The sequence below is a fragment of the Sus scrofa genome, chromosome 7 (assembly GCF_000003025.6).
Source record: "Sus scrofa isolate TJ Tabasco breed Duroc chromosome 7, Sscrofa11.1, whole genome shotgun sequence".
NCBI lineage: Eukaryota > Metazoa > Chordata > Mammalia > Artiodactyla > Suidae > Sus > Sus scrofa.
This window is the reverse complement of record NC_010449.5, coordinates 25,747,372-25,759,487: the sequence shown is the minus strand read 5'-3', so window position 1 is coordinate 25,759,487 and position 12,116 is coordinate 25,747,372. Positions and strand designations below refer to the sequence as shown.

The 12,116-nt window shown below is 38.6% G+C and overlaps 2 protein-coding genes across 3 annotated transcripts in view; one reads left to right on the top strand and one right to left on the bottom strand.

Annotated features, from left to right (window-relative positions):
* Window positions 1-9,880, top strand: part of GFRAL (GDNF family receptor alpha like) — a 57,237-nt gene extending 47,357 nt beyond the window's left edge. Inside the window, exons 7-9 of the mRNA XM_021098512.1 lie at window positions 5,221-5,316; window positions 5,403-5,475; window positions 8,231-9,880. Coding sequence (XP_020954171.1) covers window positions 5,221-5,316; window positions 5,403-5,475; window positions 8,231-8,303 — 242 coding nt within the window. The 3' untranslated portion in view covers window positions 8,304-9,880. The remainder of the gene's footprint in view (window positions 1-5,220; window positions 5,317-5,402; window positions 5,476-8,230) is intronic.
* HMGCLL1 (3-hydroxymethyl-3-methylglutaryl-CoA lyase like 1) overlaps window positions 1-12,116 on the bottom strand; it is a 187,518-nt gene that overhangs the window by 24,751 nt on the left and 150,651 nt on the right. The gene's annotated exons all lie outside the window — the stretch shown is intronic.

The window sequence follows — 12,116 nt, the reverse complement described above, 5'->3', positions numbered from 1 at the left end:
ATTAGAATTGACCGTCAATAGGATCAGACGGGTAAAACGTATTTATTAAACAGCTCATTCCTGGAGTGTCAAAGATGTGGCAAAATGCATCACAGCATTGTAACTGTGAATTAGATCATCTAAGAAGAAGTCCTGTCCAATTTTGCAATTCTACCCGACATACACACCTGTGTATTTACAGATATATATCTATCCATGAATATTCGACTCCTGTTTCTAATCTGTATCTTTAGATCTATTTTGTATAAGCCCCAAAGCTACAGGTGAGAGACTTTTTTTAAAAAAAAAAAACTTCAAGCTTTAAAATCATGGCCTTCTAAAACAATACTACTGATCAAATCCAGTGTTAGTTATCAGAAATAGCATAATTTGCATTCCAGTTGCTACCTCAGTGACTATTTCCTTATTTTCAGAAACTATTAAGAACAATGTGGAATATCTGAAATATTTTAGTAGTGCAGTTAAAATTCACTATAATCACTAAGCAAATCCACTATATGTGTGAACACTGATGTGATTCAACCAAGGGTGAAAGAACAGTTCCCAAGTTTATCAGTACAGTCACTTACTAAGATGGAGCTTTTGGCTCACGCCAAACGATCAAGGCAGGAGTTCCCATCGTAGCGCAGTGGAAACAACTCTGACTAGGAACCATGAGGTTGTGGGTTCGATCCCTGGCCTTGCTCAGTGGGTTAAGGATCTGGCATTGCCATAAGCTGTGGTGTAGGCCTCAGACGCAGCTCAGATCTGGCACTGCTGTGGCTCTGGAGTAGGCTGGCAGCAACAGCTCTGATTAGATCCCTAGCCTGGGAACCTCCATATGCCACAGGTGCGGTCCTCAAAAGACGAAAAGACAAAAAAAAAAAAAGTTCTTGAGCTTATACTTATTCATTTATACATTTGGGGGGTTTTGTTTTGCTTTTGTTTTTGATATTCAGAAAGCTGTACACATTTAATGCATACAGCTTGATGCGTTTGAAGATAAGTACAGATCGTGAAACCATCACCACAATCTTTACCATAAGCATATCCATCACCTCCAAATTCCCTGCCATCCTCTATCATTATTTTATGTGACAATGTAACCAAGCAGGACCCTGTGGGGCCTTCCCTCTCTGCTCTGGTTTAGCTTCCAAGTATCCTATGCACATTTCCCGAGTTTTTCAGATGCTAAAAACCACCTTTGGTTGGAAGAACTTAACTCCTTGATGGTTATGAGCATGTAGCCCCTGATGCATCTTCCGGTCCCTCAGGATTGAGAATGTTGACCACCTGTTACCTGAACATTAACCACCCAGAGAATGATGCGCAGGCTGATCACACACCCGGCAATGTCTCCTGCTTAACTGACCTTTAAAAATGCCTTGCTGAAACCCTTTGGGAGTTTGGGATATTTTGAGCAAAAGACACCCATTCTCCCCATTCTTCCTGATGGGCGCTGCAATAAACCTTTCTCTGCTTCAAACTCTGGTATTTCCATTTTTTTGGCCTCACTGTGTATCAGGCACATAAGCTTATGTTCAAATAATTTGAACGCATAAGCTAAAATCTACCCTCCCAGAAAAATTGTAAGCATACAATTCAGTATTGTTTACCTGGCATTGCTGAAATTTCATACCCATTGTCTAATCTCTTTAGTTTCTCCTTCCCACCCCCCCCCCCAGGCCCTGGCAACCAACCTATGTTTTGCCACAGTGCTGGAAGATAAACCTAAGACATGGTTTAATCTTCTTTCAAGTTTGTGAGCTAAATAAAAGAATATGCCTCAGTGACGCAGGTTATGCCTGTTTAGGAAAAGCATATTATTTAGTTTGTATAGTTTTTACAACATACATTTTAGAAGCAATGGTGTCATATCCACGTTAGGTGCTTATATCTTGGTTGGTCATATTACTCATGTACTGGTTTTTCAAACTTGTAGATGCTGATATAGTTTCTGTTCTCGTCAGCCTTACTCCTTAGATCCACGTTAGAAGGAGGTTTTCATATTCTGTTTTCATTTCAGGAGGTGAAAAGATTCAAAAGTCACTTCTAACATGGGAATTGATGTTTCTTCACATGAGAAAAGGTTGACCAAATTAGGAATTACACACCAACCCTGGGATATGCAAGAAGAACATCCTTGAATTTTTATTCTCACTAAGATGCTACCATGGTGCTCTTTTATTTAAACTTGGAGGAGTTCCTGCTATGGCTCAGCAGAAATGAATCTGACTAGAATCCATGAGGACACAGGTTTGATTCCTGGCCTTGCTCAGTGGGTTAAAGATCTGGCATTGCCGTGAGCTGTGGCGTAGGTCACAGATGCAGCTTAGATCTGGCATTGCTGTAGCTGTGGTGTGGGCCAGCAGCTGTAGCTCCGATTCAGCCCCTAGCCTGGGAATCTCCGTATGCCACAGGTGCAGCTCTAAAAAACAAAACAAAACAAAAAGACAAAAAATATTAAAAATTAAACTTTAAAAGAAGAATAGAATTTTAACGATGCCATGTGATGCATTAACAATTAAAAAGACATTACAGAAACACATTTTAACAGTCTATGAAAATATTCTTTTCATCAAATTTTTCTGCCAATCAGACTCTTTTAGGTTATATTTTCATTAAAATTTTAATTGAAGGTTTGCAGATGTGCAGCTTGTAATATATTTAATTTCTATTTCAAGAATTCTGTCACGTACTTTAAAATCATTACGTTGTGGCTGATCTACCACATTTTTTCCCCCATTCATTTCCCACTTCATAGAAATTACACAAAGTAGAGTTTTGGTTTGCATCAGCTCTCAGCCGCCGCTGCATTAAGGCTTTTGGAAGAAAAAAGGAGAAAGGATCACATCTCTGTAGCTCATTTGGGGAGAACACTCTCTAAATGTGTTCTTACTGTAAGGCTGCAATTAATCTTGATTTCCTGTCAAATGTACAGGGATTTTACAATACAGTTCATAATAGCGTTCAATTCCTCTAGAGGAGGGGCTAAGATAAACAAGTCACTGACAGTGTTTATCAATAAATAGAGCAGATGGTGTGGGACTGAGGTTGGTTATTAACTCTGCCGACTTTAATTTCATGGTTATAGAACACAGTAAACCTCACTGTTTATAAAAGGTGGGGAAGAATCTCCAAGGGGCTTCAGTAGCCGAGAAACCCTCTGCAGCATTAATCTCTCCAACTGATATTCGGTATCCTCCTAGGGCGCAATATTTAAGATTGCGGAGTGATTGCTGGTCACATTAAAATTTTCACTGGGATCTTTAGCTAGCATTTCTGTCATTGATCTATTAGAACCCGGTTAATGAGTTCCATGTGAGTGATATTTAGCGAATGAGACAATTCTTTCTAAAACAATTCTTTCTTTGCTAGGTGCACGTTTAACAATGACTTTAGGCAGTTATATATCTAAAAGAGAGCCTCATCTATCAAAATCATACCCTTTTCCTTACACAGAGTTGAATCGTGATGCCTAACTAGGCAAAAGGTCCTTAGGGACAGAATTTCATAAAGGAAAACTGTAGTACCGTTTGAATAATCAGCCAATGTCCATTATATACAGGTACCTTCAGGTCTAGAAGTCACAAAATGCCATCGAATTTAAAAGAAGCAAAATAACTGATTCTTAAGAGTCCAGCTTTATTTAAATATAAAGTCTCATTAGGACCCCTTAGTTAAAATCCATACACTTTATTTGATTGACATTAATTCTGAAAAGAAGGACCACTGTTACCCAAAAATGGTTTATTGGAAGGAGCTCAATTTTTCCATCCTGATTTTCTAGTGAAAAATATAATTATTTTATAACCACAAAAGTTAAAAAAAAAATCACCACCTCTACTTCTATTGCTTTTATATTCAGAAGAGTTTGATTTTTCAGTGGCTAGAAAGGTCAGACTTTTATAAATACATGCTAATCCAACATGTGATTTAGTTGGGGATTAAGACAATCTCGCATGAAAAATGTCTTAACTGTGTGAGAGGCCAGGCCCCTTAGGAATGAGTTTTCAATGACAAAATCCTCCGTTCCTTTTCTTGCTCTTATGTTGCGCTGCTTCTTCTGGACTTACCTGAGAGTTTAGTACTGATCCAAAATAGTCTGGCTTCTGTGTTTCTACCAACTGTGTCCCAAATAGACCAAACCCTGGCTTTTAAGGAGCTGGCTTCTGACAGCAGCAGCCCTGGGTGGAGAGAGGACGAGAATGGAACTGTTGGGGACAGGCCTTCTTACCTCCCTTCCTGCTCAGAGTCTGCTGTCACTAGTTGCCTTTGGATATACTCTCCTACCATTTGATACACTCATTTCTGCAAGACTTTCTACTCAGATTTAGACTTTCAGGTCTCAAATGCATGAAACATCTATAAGAGAGGACAGCCAAGCCTCTCTCAAGTCGAGGTGTTATCTCATTTTCCTTTTCTTCTTCTTCTTCTTTTTTTAAGCCTCAAAGCCCACCTGAATCATTACCATCAAAGAAATGGGTCTTTGGGCTGTGGTATGTTTGAGAACATATTGTGTAAAACTGAGTCAAAGAAGGGAGAGGTGATTTCACTGCAAAGTTATCAATAAAAGTCACTTAAACTAGATCTACCTGTGAAGTCTAAGGATTGCATCTTCTTGTCTTATGGGTTTTGAAGCAAGGAGATATATATATATATATATATGTGTGTGTGTGTGTGTTTCAAAAAACATGGCCAAGTGAAGGGGTTACAAAAGGGAGACAGGATAGAGGGAAGAAGCAAAATCAGACACTGAAGTGCCTGGGTAGAGAGGTGAGCAGGGGAATTCGTTCAGGGACTCTCCTCTGCATACTTGAAGAATTCATAAATACAGTGAGTCTTAGGGAAATGAGATATAGTTAAAATCACATTCGAATAATCACTCTTGTAAAGAAGGATTCTTTTTCAGTCTCCCAATGGGTACTCTTAAATTACTGTGTCGTTTTTTCTTAGTCTATATATAAGGTACCATGAACTATCTTATAAAATGTATTCTTTTTTCTAGTCCTGGTTTGAAAAAAACTTCTATTAGGAAATTAGCTGGTTAAAGGGTGAAAAAAAAAAAAAGCTGTCAAAATTTAGGTGCTCCCAATTTCACCCTAATCTATTATATTTTATTAAAATAATACCATGGAAATAAATTGCTGTCTTATAACATAAAGCAAACTACAACTCATGGGGTAAAAACAATGAATCACCTCGAAAGACTTTAATCTCATTTTCATGATTTTCTTTCAGATTATCCAACCCTGTCTAATGTCAAAGGCATTGCATTGCATAAAAGAAAACATGCAAAGGAAATATCCCTCAGTGGATTTCAGTCCCCCTTCAACGGTCAGTTAAAAATCAATCCTCTAAAATATTTGTAGTATGTGTTCTCTCTGAAAATCCAGTAATTTTTCAAAATCTTTTCTTTCCAGGAGAAGTAATCTATGCTGTCATGTGCATGACAGTCACCTGTGGAATCCTTCTCTTGGTCATGTTCAAGCTTAGGTAATGGGATGCAACTCAGAAGGGACTGGCCCTGTGAAAGCACATTTCCCAAAGGCAGCGTTTACTCAGGGCCCAGGGGGAAAGCTTCTCTGCTAAGACAGAAACCCCTCTCACCGTGGGATGGGGCCACAAAAACCTTACTCTGCTTTCATATGGAAGGGAAATGAAAGGGGATATTTTTATGGTGCATTTTATAAGCACATATGCATCATTCTTCCGATAAAACTGCTACTAATCTTTCTCCTGGTTCCTACAAAATCCAAGCTGAACTTTGCTGCATGCCTTAGTCAAATCACTTGCAGGATGAATATACTCACATCATGGACCTGCTGTGTACATCATGCAGTTTACATTTACCTGAAGATTTACTCTTCACTATAATGTCTTATATGCTAATGAGTTTTATTCATATTTTAATAGTTATTAAATGAGACATGTAAAGAGGCCTCACTGGGTGCCCTTGGAAAGACTTATTCCCACTGCCTGACTTAATTCACTCTTTCCAAATCTTCTGTTGCCTTGGCTGCCTTCACTGTGAATGCTCCAGCAGGCACACCAGACCTCAAGTTAGAGATACGTCGACCTCTAGATTTCTAAATGTCTAGTTTTTTTTTTTTTTTTTTTTTTTTTTCCTTAAAGGCTGCACTTGCAGCTTATGGAAGTTCCCAGGCTCAAGGTTGAATCAGAGCTGCAGCTGCAGCCTACACCACAGCTACTGCAAACCAGATCCTTATCACCAGATCTGTGACCTATGCTGCAGCTTACAGCAATGACAGATTCTTAACCCACTGAATGAGGCCAGGGATTGAACCTGTATCTTCAGAGTCAATGTCAGGTCCTTAACCCGGTGAACCACAACAGGAACGCCAAGGGGTTTTGAAAACTTCTACTTACTCAGCAATTACAAATAGATATAAAGTGGTGTGTAGTTGCTTACTTTTAATTTAAAAAAAAACCCACATATTTAAATATCAGTGATGTTCACTTGCTTATTCATGATACAAATGTGTACATTTTTATTTAACTTGATTATCAATAAATAATTAAATTAAAAAAAAACCCACATATTTAAATATCAGTGATGTTCACTTGCTTATTCATGATACAAATGTGTACATTTTTATTTAACTTGATTATCAATAAATAATTTAACTGTTAATGAAGATATAGCTATCGTGTGTGAATATACATATATATTAAATACAGTATATACACATAAAATATATTTATCAGTATGATTAGACCTGAGGGCATTCCACCTTCCTTATTTTTAAATGTAATCCCAGCTAAAGACACTCCCTGGCTGGCTCCAGCTCCACCAAACACACTGCTTTTCTCCAAGGCCTTAAAAGTCGTATTCGGAGTTCTTGTCATGGCTCAGTGGTTAATGAACCCGACTAGGATCCACGAGGTTGCGGGTTCGATCCCTGGCCTCACTCAGCATGTTAAGGATCAGGAATTGCCATGAGCTGTGGTGTAGGTTGCAGACATGGCTTGGATCTGGTGTGGCTGTGGCTGTGGCATAGGCCAGCAGCTGTAGCTCCAATTCAACCCCTAGCCTGGGAGCTTCCATGTGCCATACGTTCAGCCCTAAAAAAAGCCAAAAATAAATAAATAAATAAATAAATAATTTTCCATACAATTTAGAATTGATCCTTACATGTAATCTGAAAGCTCCAGACCCAAGATTAAGTAAATTACAAAAGCAAAAGTCATCATGGAAAGAAGGAACAACAGCAACAAAAAACTGAACCATCATAACAGCTAAACATGTGTTACCTCCCATCAGGAGATCAGTATTGCCTTTTCATGAAAGAGGGCTGCTCGCCACTCACCCGGTGGTTAAATCTAACCCATGTGAACAGCTTTCTGAGTACAGATTAGGGTTTTTGCATTTGCATTATATTATGCTAAATTAAGATAGACCTAAATCTTCAAAGAAATTTGCAGGGAAACCAATAATTAAAATTTAAATATTTGAGGAAAAAAAAAAAAAAGGAGTTCCTGTTGTGGCTCAGTGGTTAACGAATCCGACTAGGAACCATGAGGTTGCATGTTCGATTCCTGGCCTTGCTCAGTGGGTTGAGGATCCTGCGTTGCCATGAGCTATGGTGTAGGTTGCAGACACGGCTCGGATCTGGCATTGCTGTGGCTCTGGTGTAGGCCAGTGGCTACAGCTCTGATTAGACCCCTAGCCTGGGAACCTCCATGTGCTGCAGAAGCGGCCTTAGAAAAGGCAAAAAGACAAAAAAAAACAAAAAACAAAAACCAAATCTCTTTTTCTTTTTGAAAATGATTACCTGGAGATCATATTTAAACTCCTGCTACCTAGAAGGACCAAAGACTATTCTGCTTTGGGAACTTTACACTTAAAACTATCTGCCTTCCCCTCCAGGCACAGAATTCCAGCAAAAATACAGGTACAAACACATTTGTAAACTCCTTAAAATGGCTTTTTTTTTTTTTTTTTGTCTTTTCTAGGGCCACACCCAAGGCATATGGAGGTTTCAAGGCTAGGGGTCCAATCAGAGCTGTAGCCGCTGGCCCATGCCAGAGCCACAGCAATTCCGGAATCTGAGCCATGTCTGCCGACCTACACCACAGCTCACGGCAACACTGGGTCCCCAACCCACTGAGTGAGGCCAGGGATCAAACCTGCAACCTCATGGTTACTAGTCAGGTTCGTTAACCACTGAGCCATGACAGGAACTCCTAAAATGGCATATTTTTAACTTCTATTTTTACTTTTATATAGAAACTTCAGAATATCAAGTCAAACAAGAGATCCTTCACCAATCCAAATACCTGGAGAACCCATGATTCATTAAGAGTCACGGATGGTTAACGGTCCCTGTCTTTAGAGCAAGACTTCGTAGCCTGTCAACAGAATATCCTCTTCATCAGATATCTTCAGAATATCCTCGTCAGTGAGGAAAAGCTTAAAATGGATTTAATGATACTGGACCACTAAGTATATTAATGTAAGGTATAAAAATTTGGTCTGATGTTAGATTTATTTTTTCATAAGAAAATATTCACATATAAATATACAATGGTATCTTTTATAATACTAGTACAGAATTACCCTTGAAGGAAAAAGAATGATTCTAAGTTCTACTCTGCATGGTTTGTTTCATAGTAAATCTGAATCCATGTAAGATTAATTGGTTGCATCAAACTATGGTATTTCACAGTTCACAGAGTTTTTTTTTTTTGGATCAGTTTTATAAATTCCTATGAACTTACCAAAAGGAAAATGCAAATTAAAAAATCTAGTGTATTTGTTATTTGTATATCCATTTCCAAATCATCAACTAAGTCATTAGCATTGACTTTAAGTTTCTAAATATATTTGATTAGATGAAAGTCTTAAAATCCAGAAGTGATATCTTTGGATTTTTTTAATTTGAATACTGTTGAAATTTAAACACCCCCCGCCTCTTTTTGGCCATACCCACAGTTCCCAGGCCAGGGAACAAACCCAAGCCACAGCTATGACTGACCTATGCCACAGTTGCGGCAACACCAGATCCTTAACCCACTGTGCCACGGCAGGAACTCCATTTATTATTTCATTCTATAAAGATGTAAAGCAACTACACTGGCTGAAAAATCAATGTGCTTTTCAATGATATATTTCATTTGTAAATTTAACTTTTTCTATGCTAAATATTATGAACTTCTGCAATAACAAAGTAACATCATAATTGTTACTTTCTATATTATATCTGTAGTTACTTTTGCCCTAATTTGACAACAGAAGGTAATTGTGAATAGAAAATTGTGGAAAAGATGTTTAGTTTTTGATACATATGTGCTTTTTGATTGTCTGCAATCACATTAGTATCCATCGCTAAGAATAAACATGAGTGTGTTTTACCTGCAGTGACACAGAGGCTCAAATATTCAGGAACAGGAATAATCAGTAATGTATCTATAATTCAAGGTCAAACATTTTCTACTTGTTTGGTGCCATATCTATTGTTGTTCACTATACATGCCTATATTAAATTAAATCTGAAGTTAGTATTTGACTACATTTATTTGGAATAATGGAAAAGCTATTCTTTATCTTTTAAAAGGGGAAGAATAATTCGATGAGGTACAAATCTCCTTTCAGAATCTCTCCAGATTCCTGTGGCTGTTACTCTCTTAGTTATATGAAGAGAATGAAGGCATTTCCATCACCAAGTCACTGCCATTTAATGCAGACTTCTTCATGCCTGGGAAAAGAACTGTTATCTAGAAAACTGAGGGAGGAAGTCAGGTTGCTTTTAGAAATGTTTGTATTGGAAGTTTCTGTTGTGGCTCAGTGGTAATGAGACCAACTTATATCCATGAGGATGTGGGTTCCATCCCTGGCCTCACTCAGTGAGTTGAGGATCTGGTGTTGCCATGAGCTGCAATGTAGGTGGCAGACGTAGCCCAGATCCCATGTTGCTGTGGCTGTTGTGTAGGCCAGCAGCTGTAGCTCTGATTCAGCCCCTAGCCTTGGAACTTCCATATGCTGCAGGTATGGCCCTAAAAAGAAAAAAAAGAAAGAAAGAAGAAAGAAAGGAAGAAAGAAAGAAAGAAAGAAAGAAAGAAAGAAAGAAAGAAAGAAAGAAAGAAAGAAAGAAAAGAAAAGAAAAGAAAAGAAAAGAAAAGAAAAGAAAAGAAAAGAAAAGAAAAGAAAAAAAGCAAAAAAAGCAAAAAAAGTAAAATGTTTGTATTGAGCAGAGAAATGGGGAGCAGAGTGGGAAATAGAAGCCCCGCCCCCTTAAAAACAGAATCTTGTCTCCTAGGAAGCAAGAAGAAGTAGACCTTGCAAGAACAGAAACCAGCATGGAGCATTTAGAGAACTCTGAATAGCCAGCTGTCTATAGAGCAGGGAGTCCAGGTTAAGAAAATACGAGACATAAAACATAAAATATGGGCCATTCATCTGGACTGAGACATTCTAGGTGCTTAAACTTAGGCGAAGGTATGGAGAGCCTCTAAAGGAGGTTTTTGGGCTCCTTCAGGGCATTGCACTCATTCCAGAGGGAAGAGGGACATAATTAGATAAAATGCTTTCTAAATATTTTATGCCTGGGTAAAAATGCAATATCTTTGTTTGTAAGAGTTTGCTTTGGATGTTTGTATACAGCAAAAATTAAGCAGTTTCTGATTCTTATTCTCTGCTGCTCTGAGCATGTTACTTGGATATTGTTTACCTCATTAGGACTAAAGTTATGATAGCGGCAGCTCTAATATTTTAATTGGTAACTCGCCTTACATAGGAACATATGAAACTGTTCTGAGTAATCAAAGCAAAGCAAAGGATCCAAACATTGTATGATTGCCTTATGGCGTATTATACTATGTATATAAAGGTAATGAATATTTATATTAATTTAGGCATGGTCTGGTCTCAGAAGCCTCTATCCCCCCCAATGGTGTAAACTATATCTTAAAATTGTCAAAAAAAAGTAACCAAACTGCTTATTCATATTAACTCAGTCCTCTAGGAAAACAAATCAGCAATGTTAACTTTGAATTCCCAGTTGGTGGACACCACACCTCTTTTTCTCCTCTCCTTCCCCAAGACAGTATATTTCTGAATGGAGAACATGCTTTGGTGGGCATGCTGCCTTCGCATCTTGGCTGGTTTCTGCTGTAAGTGACTGTCTTGTCTGGTCTCTGGCCCACCCTCCTACTTTGGGTACCACGGTTCCTCATCACAGCTTCCAGTTTTGAGGCTTCCATATTCTATAGCTTCCTTCCTGTAAGGCTGGGCCTCTTCTGGCTCCTTAGAGAGGGTCTCACCATCCTTGCATTCCTCCAGGGAGCAAAACGGCCAGCTACTTTCTTTGCACATTGCTAAATGATGCAGTATTTTGTTGAAGATAACTTCAGACCCCCCCCCTTCCGTCATGCTCCCTTTCTGCTAGAGTTCCAGTGCCATGCAGATTGGGCAATATAAGTAATGCACAGCTTTGCTGAGAGGAAAGAAGTAACGTCTCTTACACTGGGATGTTCCCCAAACTTACATGGGTGTAAGCATTGTTCCTCATTTCTGTCCTGGCCCCAAACTCTCAATGAGATCCACCAGAGTGGGGTGGCATTGTGCCTGGTGGGGGGTGGAGGAGTAGAAGTTAGGAGGGAGTAGAAGTTAGGATGCTTAGCTGAACGTCTTGCCTCTACCTCTTTCTCCCCTCCATCCCTCCAAGGTTACTAGCTAAAGTGGATTTTTCTGGCCCCATATCCTCCATATTTTTACATTATAACTTTTAGTGCAACTCAAGTCTCCCAGAGTTGGATCTTGATATGCACAAGGAAGTTTTTAGAAATTAGAAAACACTGCTCTCTTGACAAAGTCTGGCTTTCAATGCCATTGTTTCTTTAAGTGCTTAAAAAGGCTAGGTTTTAAGCTCAACCTGCACAATGACTTCTTTGTTCTAAGACTATGCCCAGTCTTTTTCAGGAGTAATGGATACTTGTTGCTTCACTGGTCTTGGAGTTGTAGAGAATCACGATTCAAGGAAAATGAAAGAAAAAAAAAAAAAAGTGATGGCTTAAGATTTTCCATTAAGTTCCCTTTAGAGACATACAGTGATTCAACGAAAAGCTAGAGTTATTAGAAAGGAAATCAGAACAAGGGAAACAAGAGGAAAAGAAAT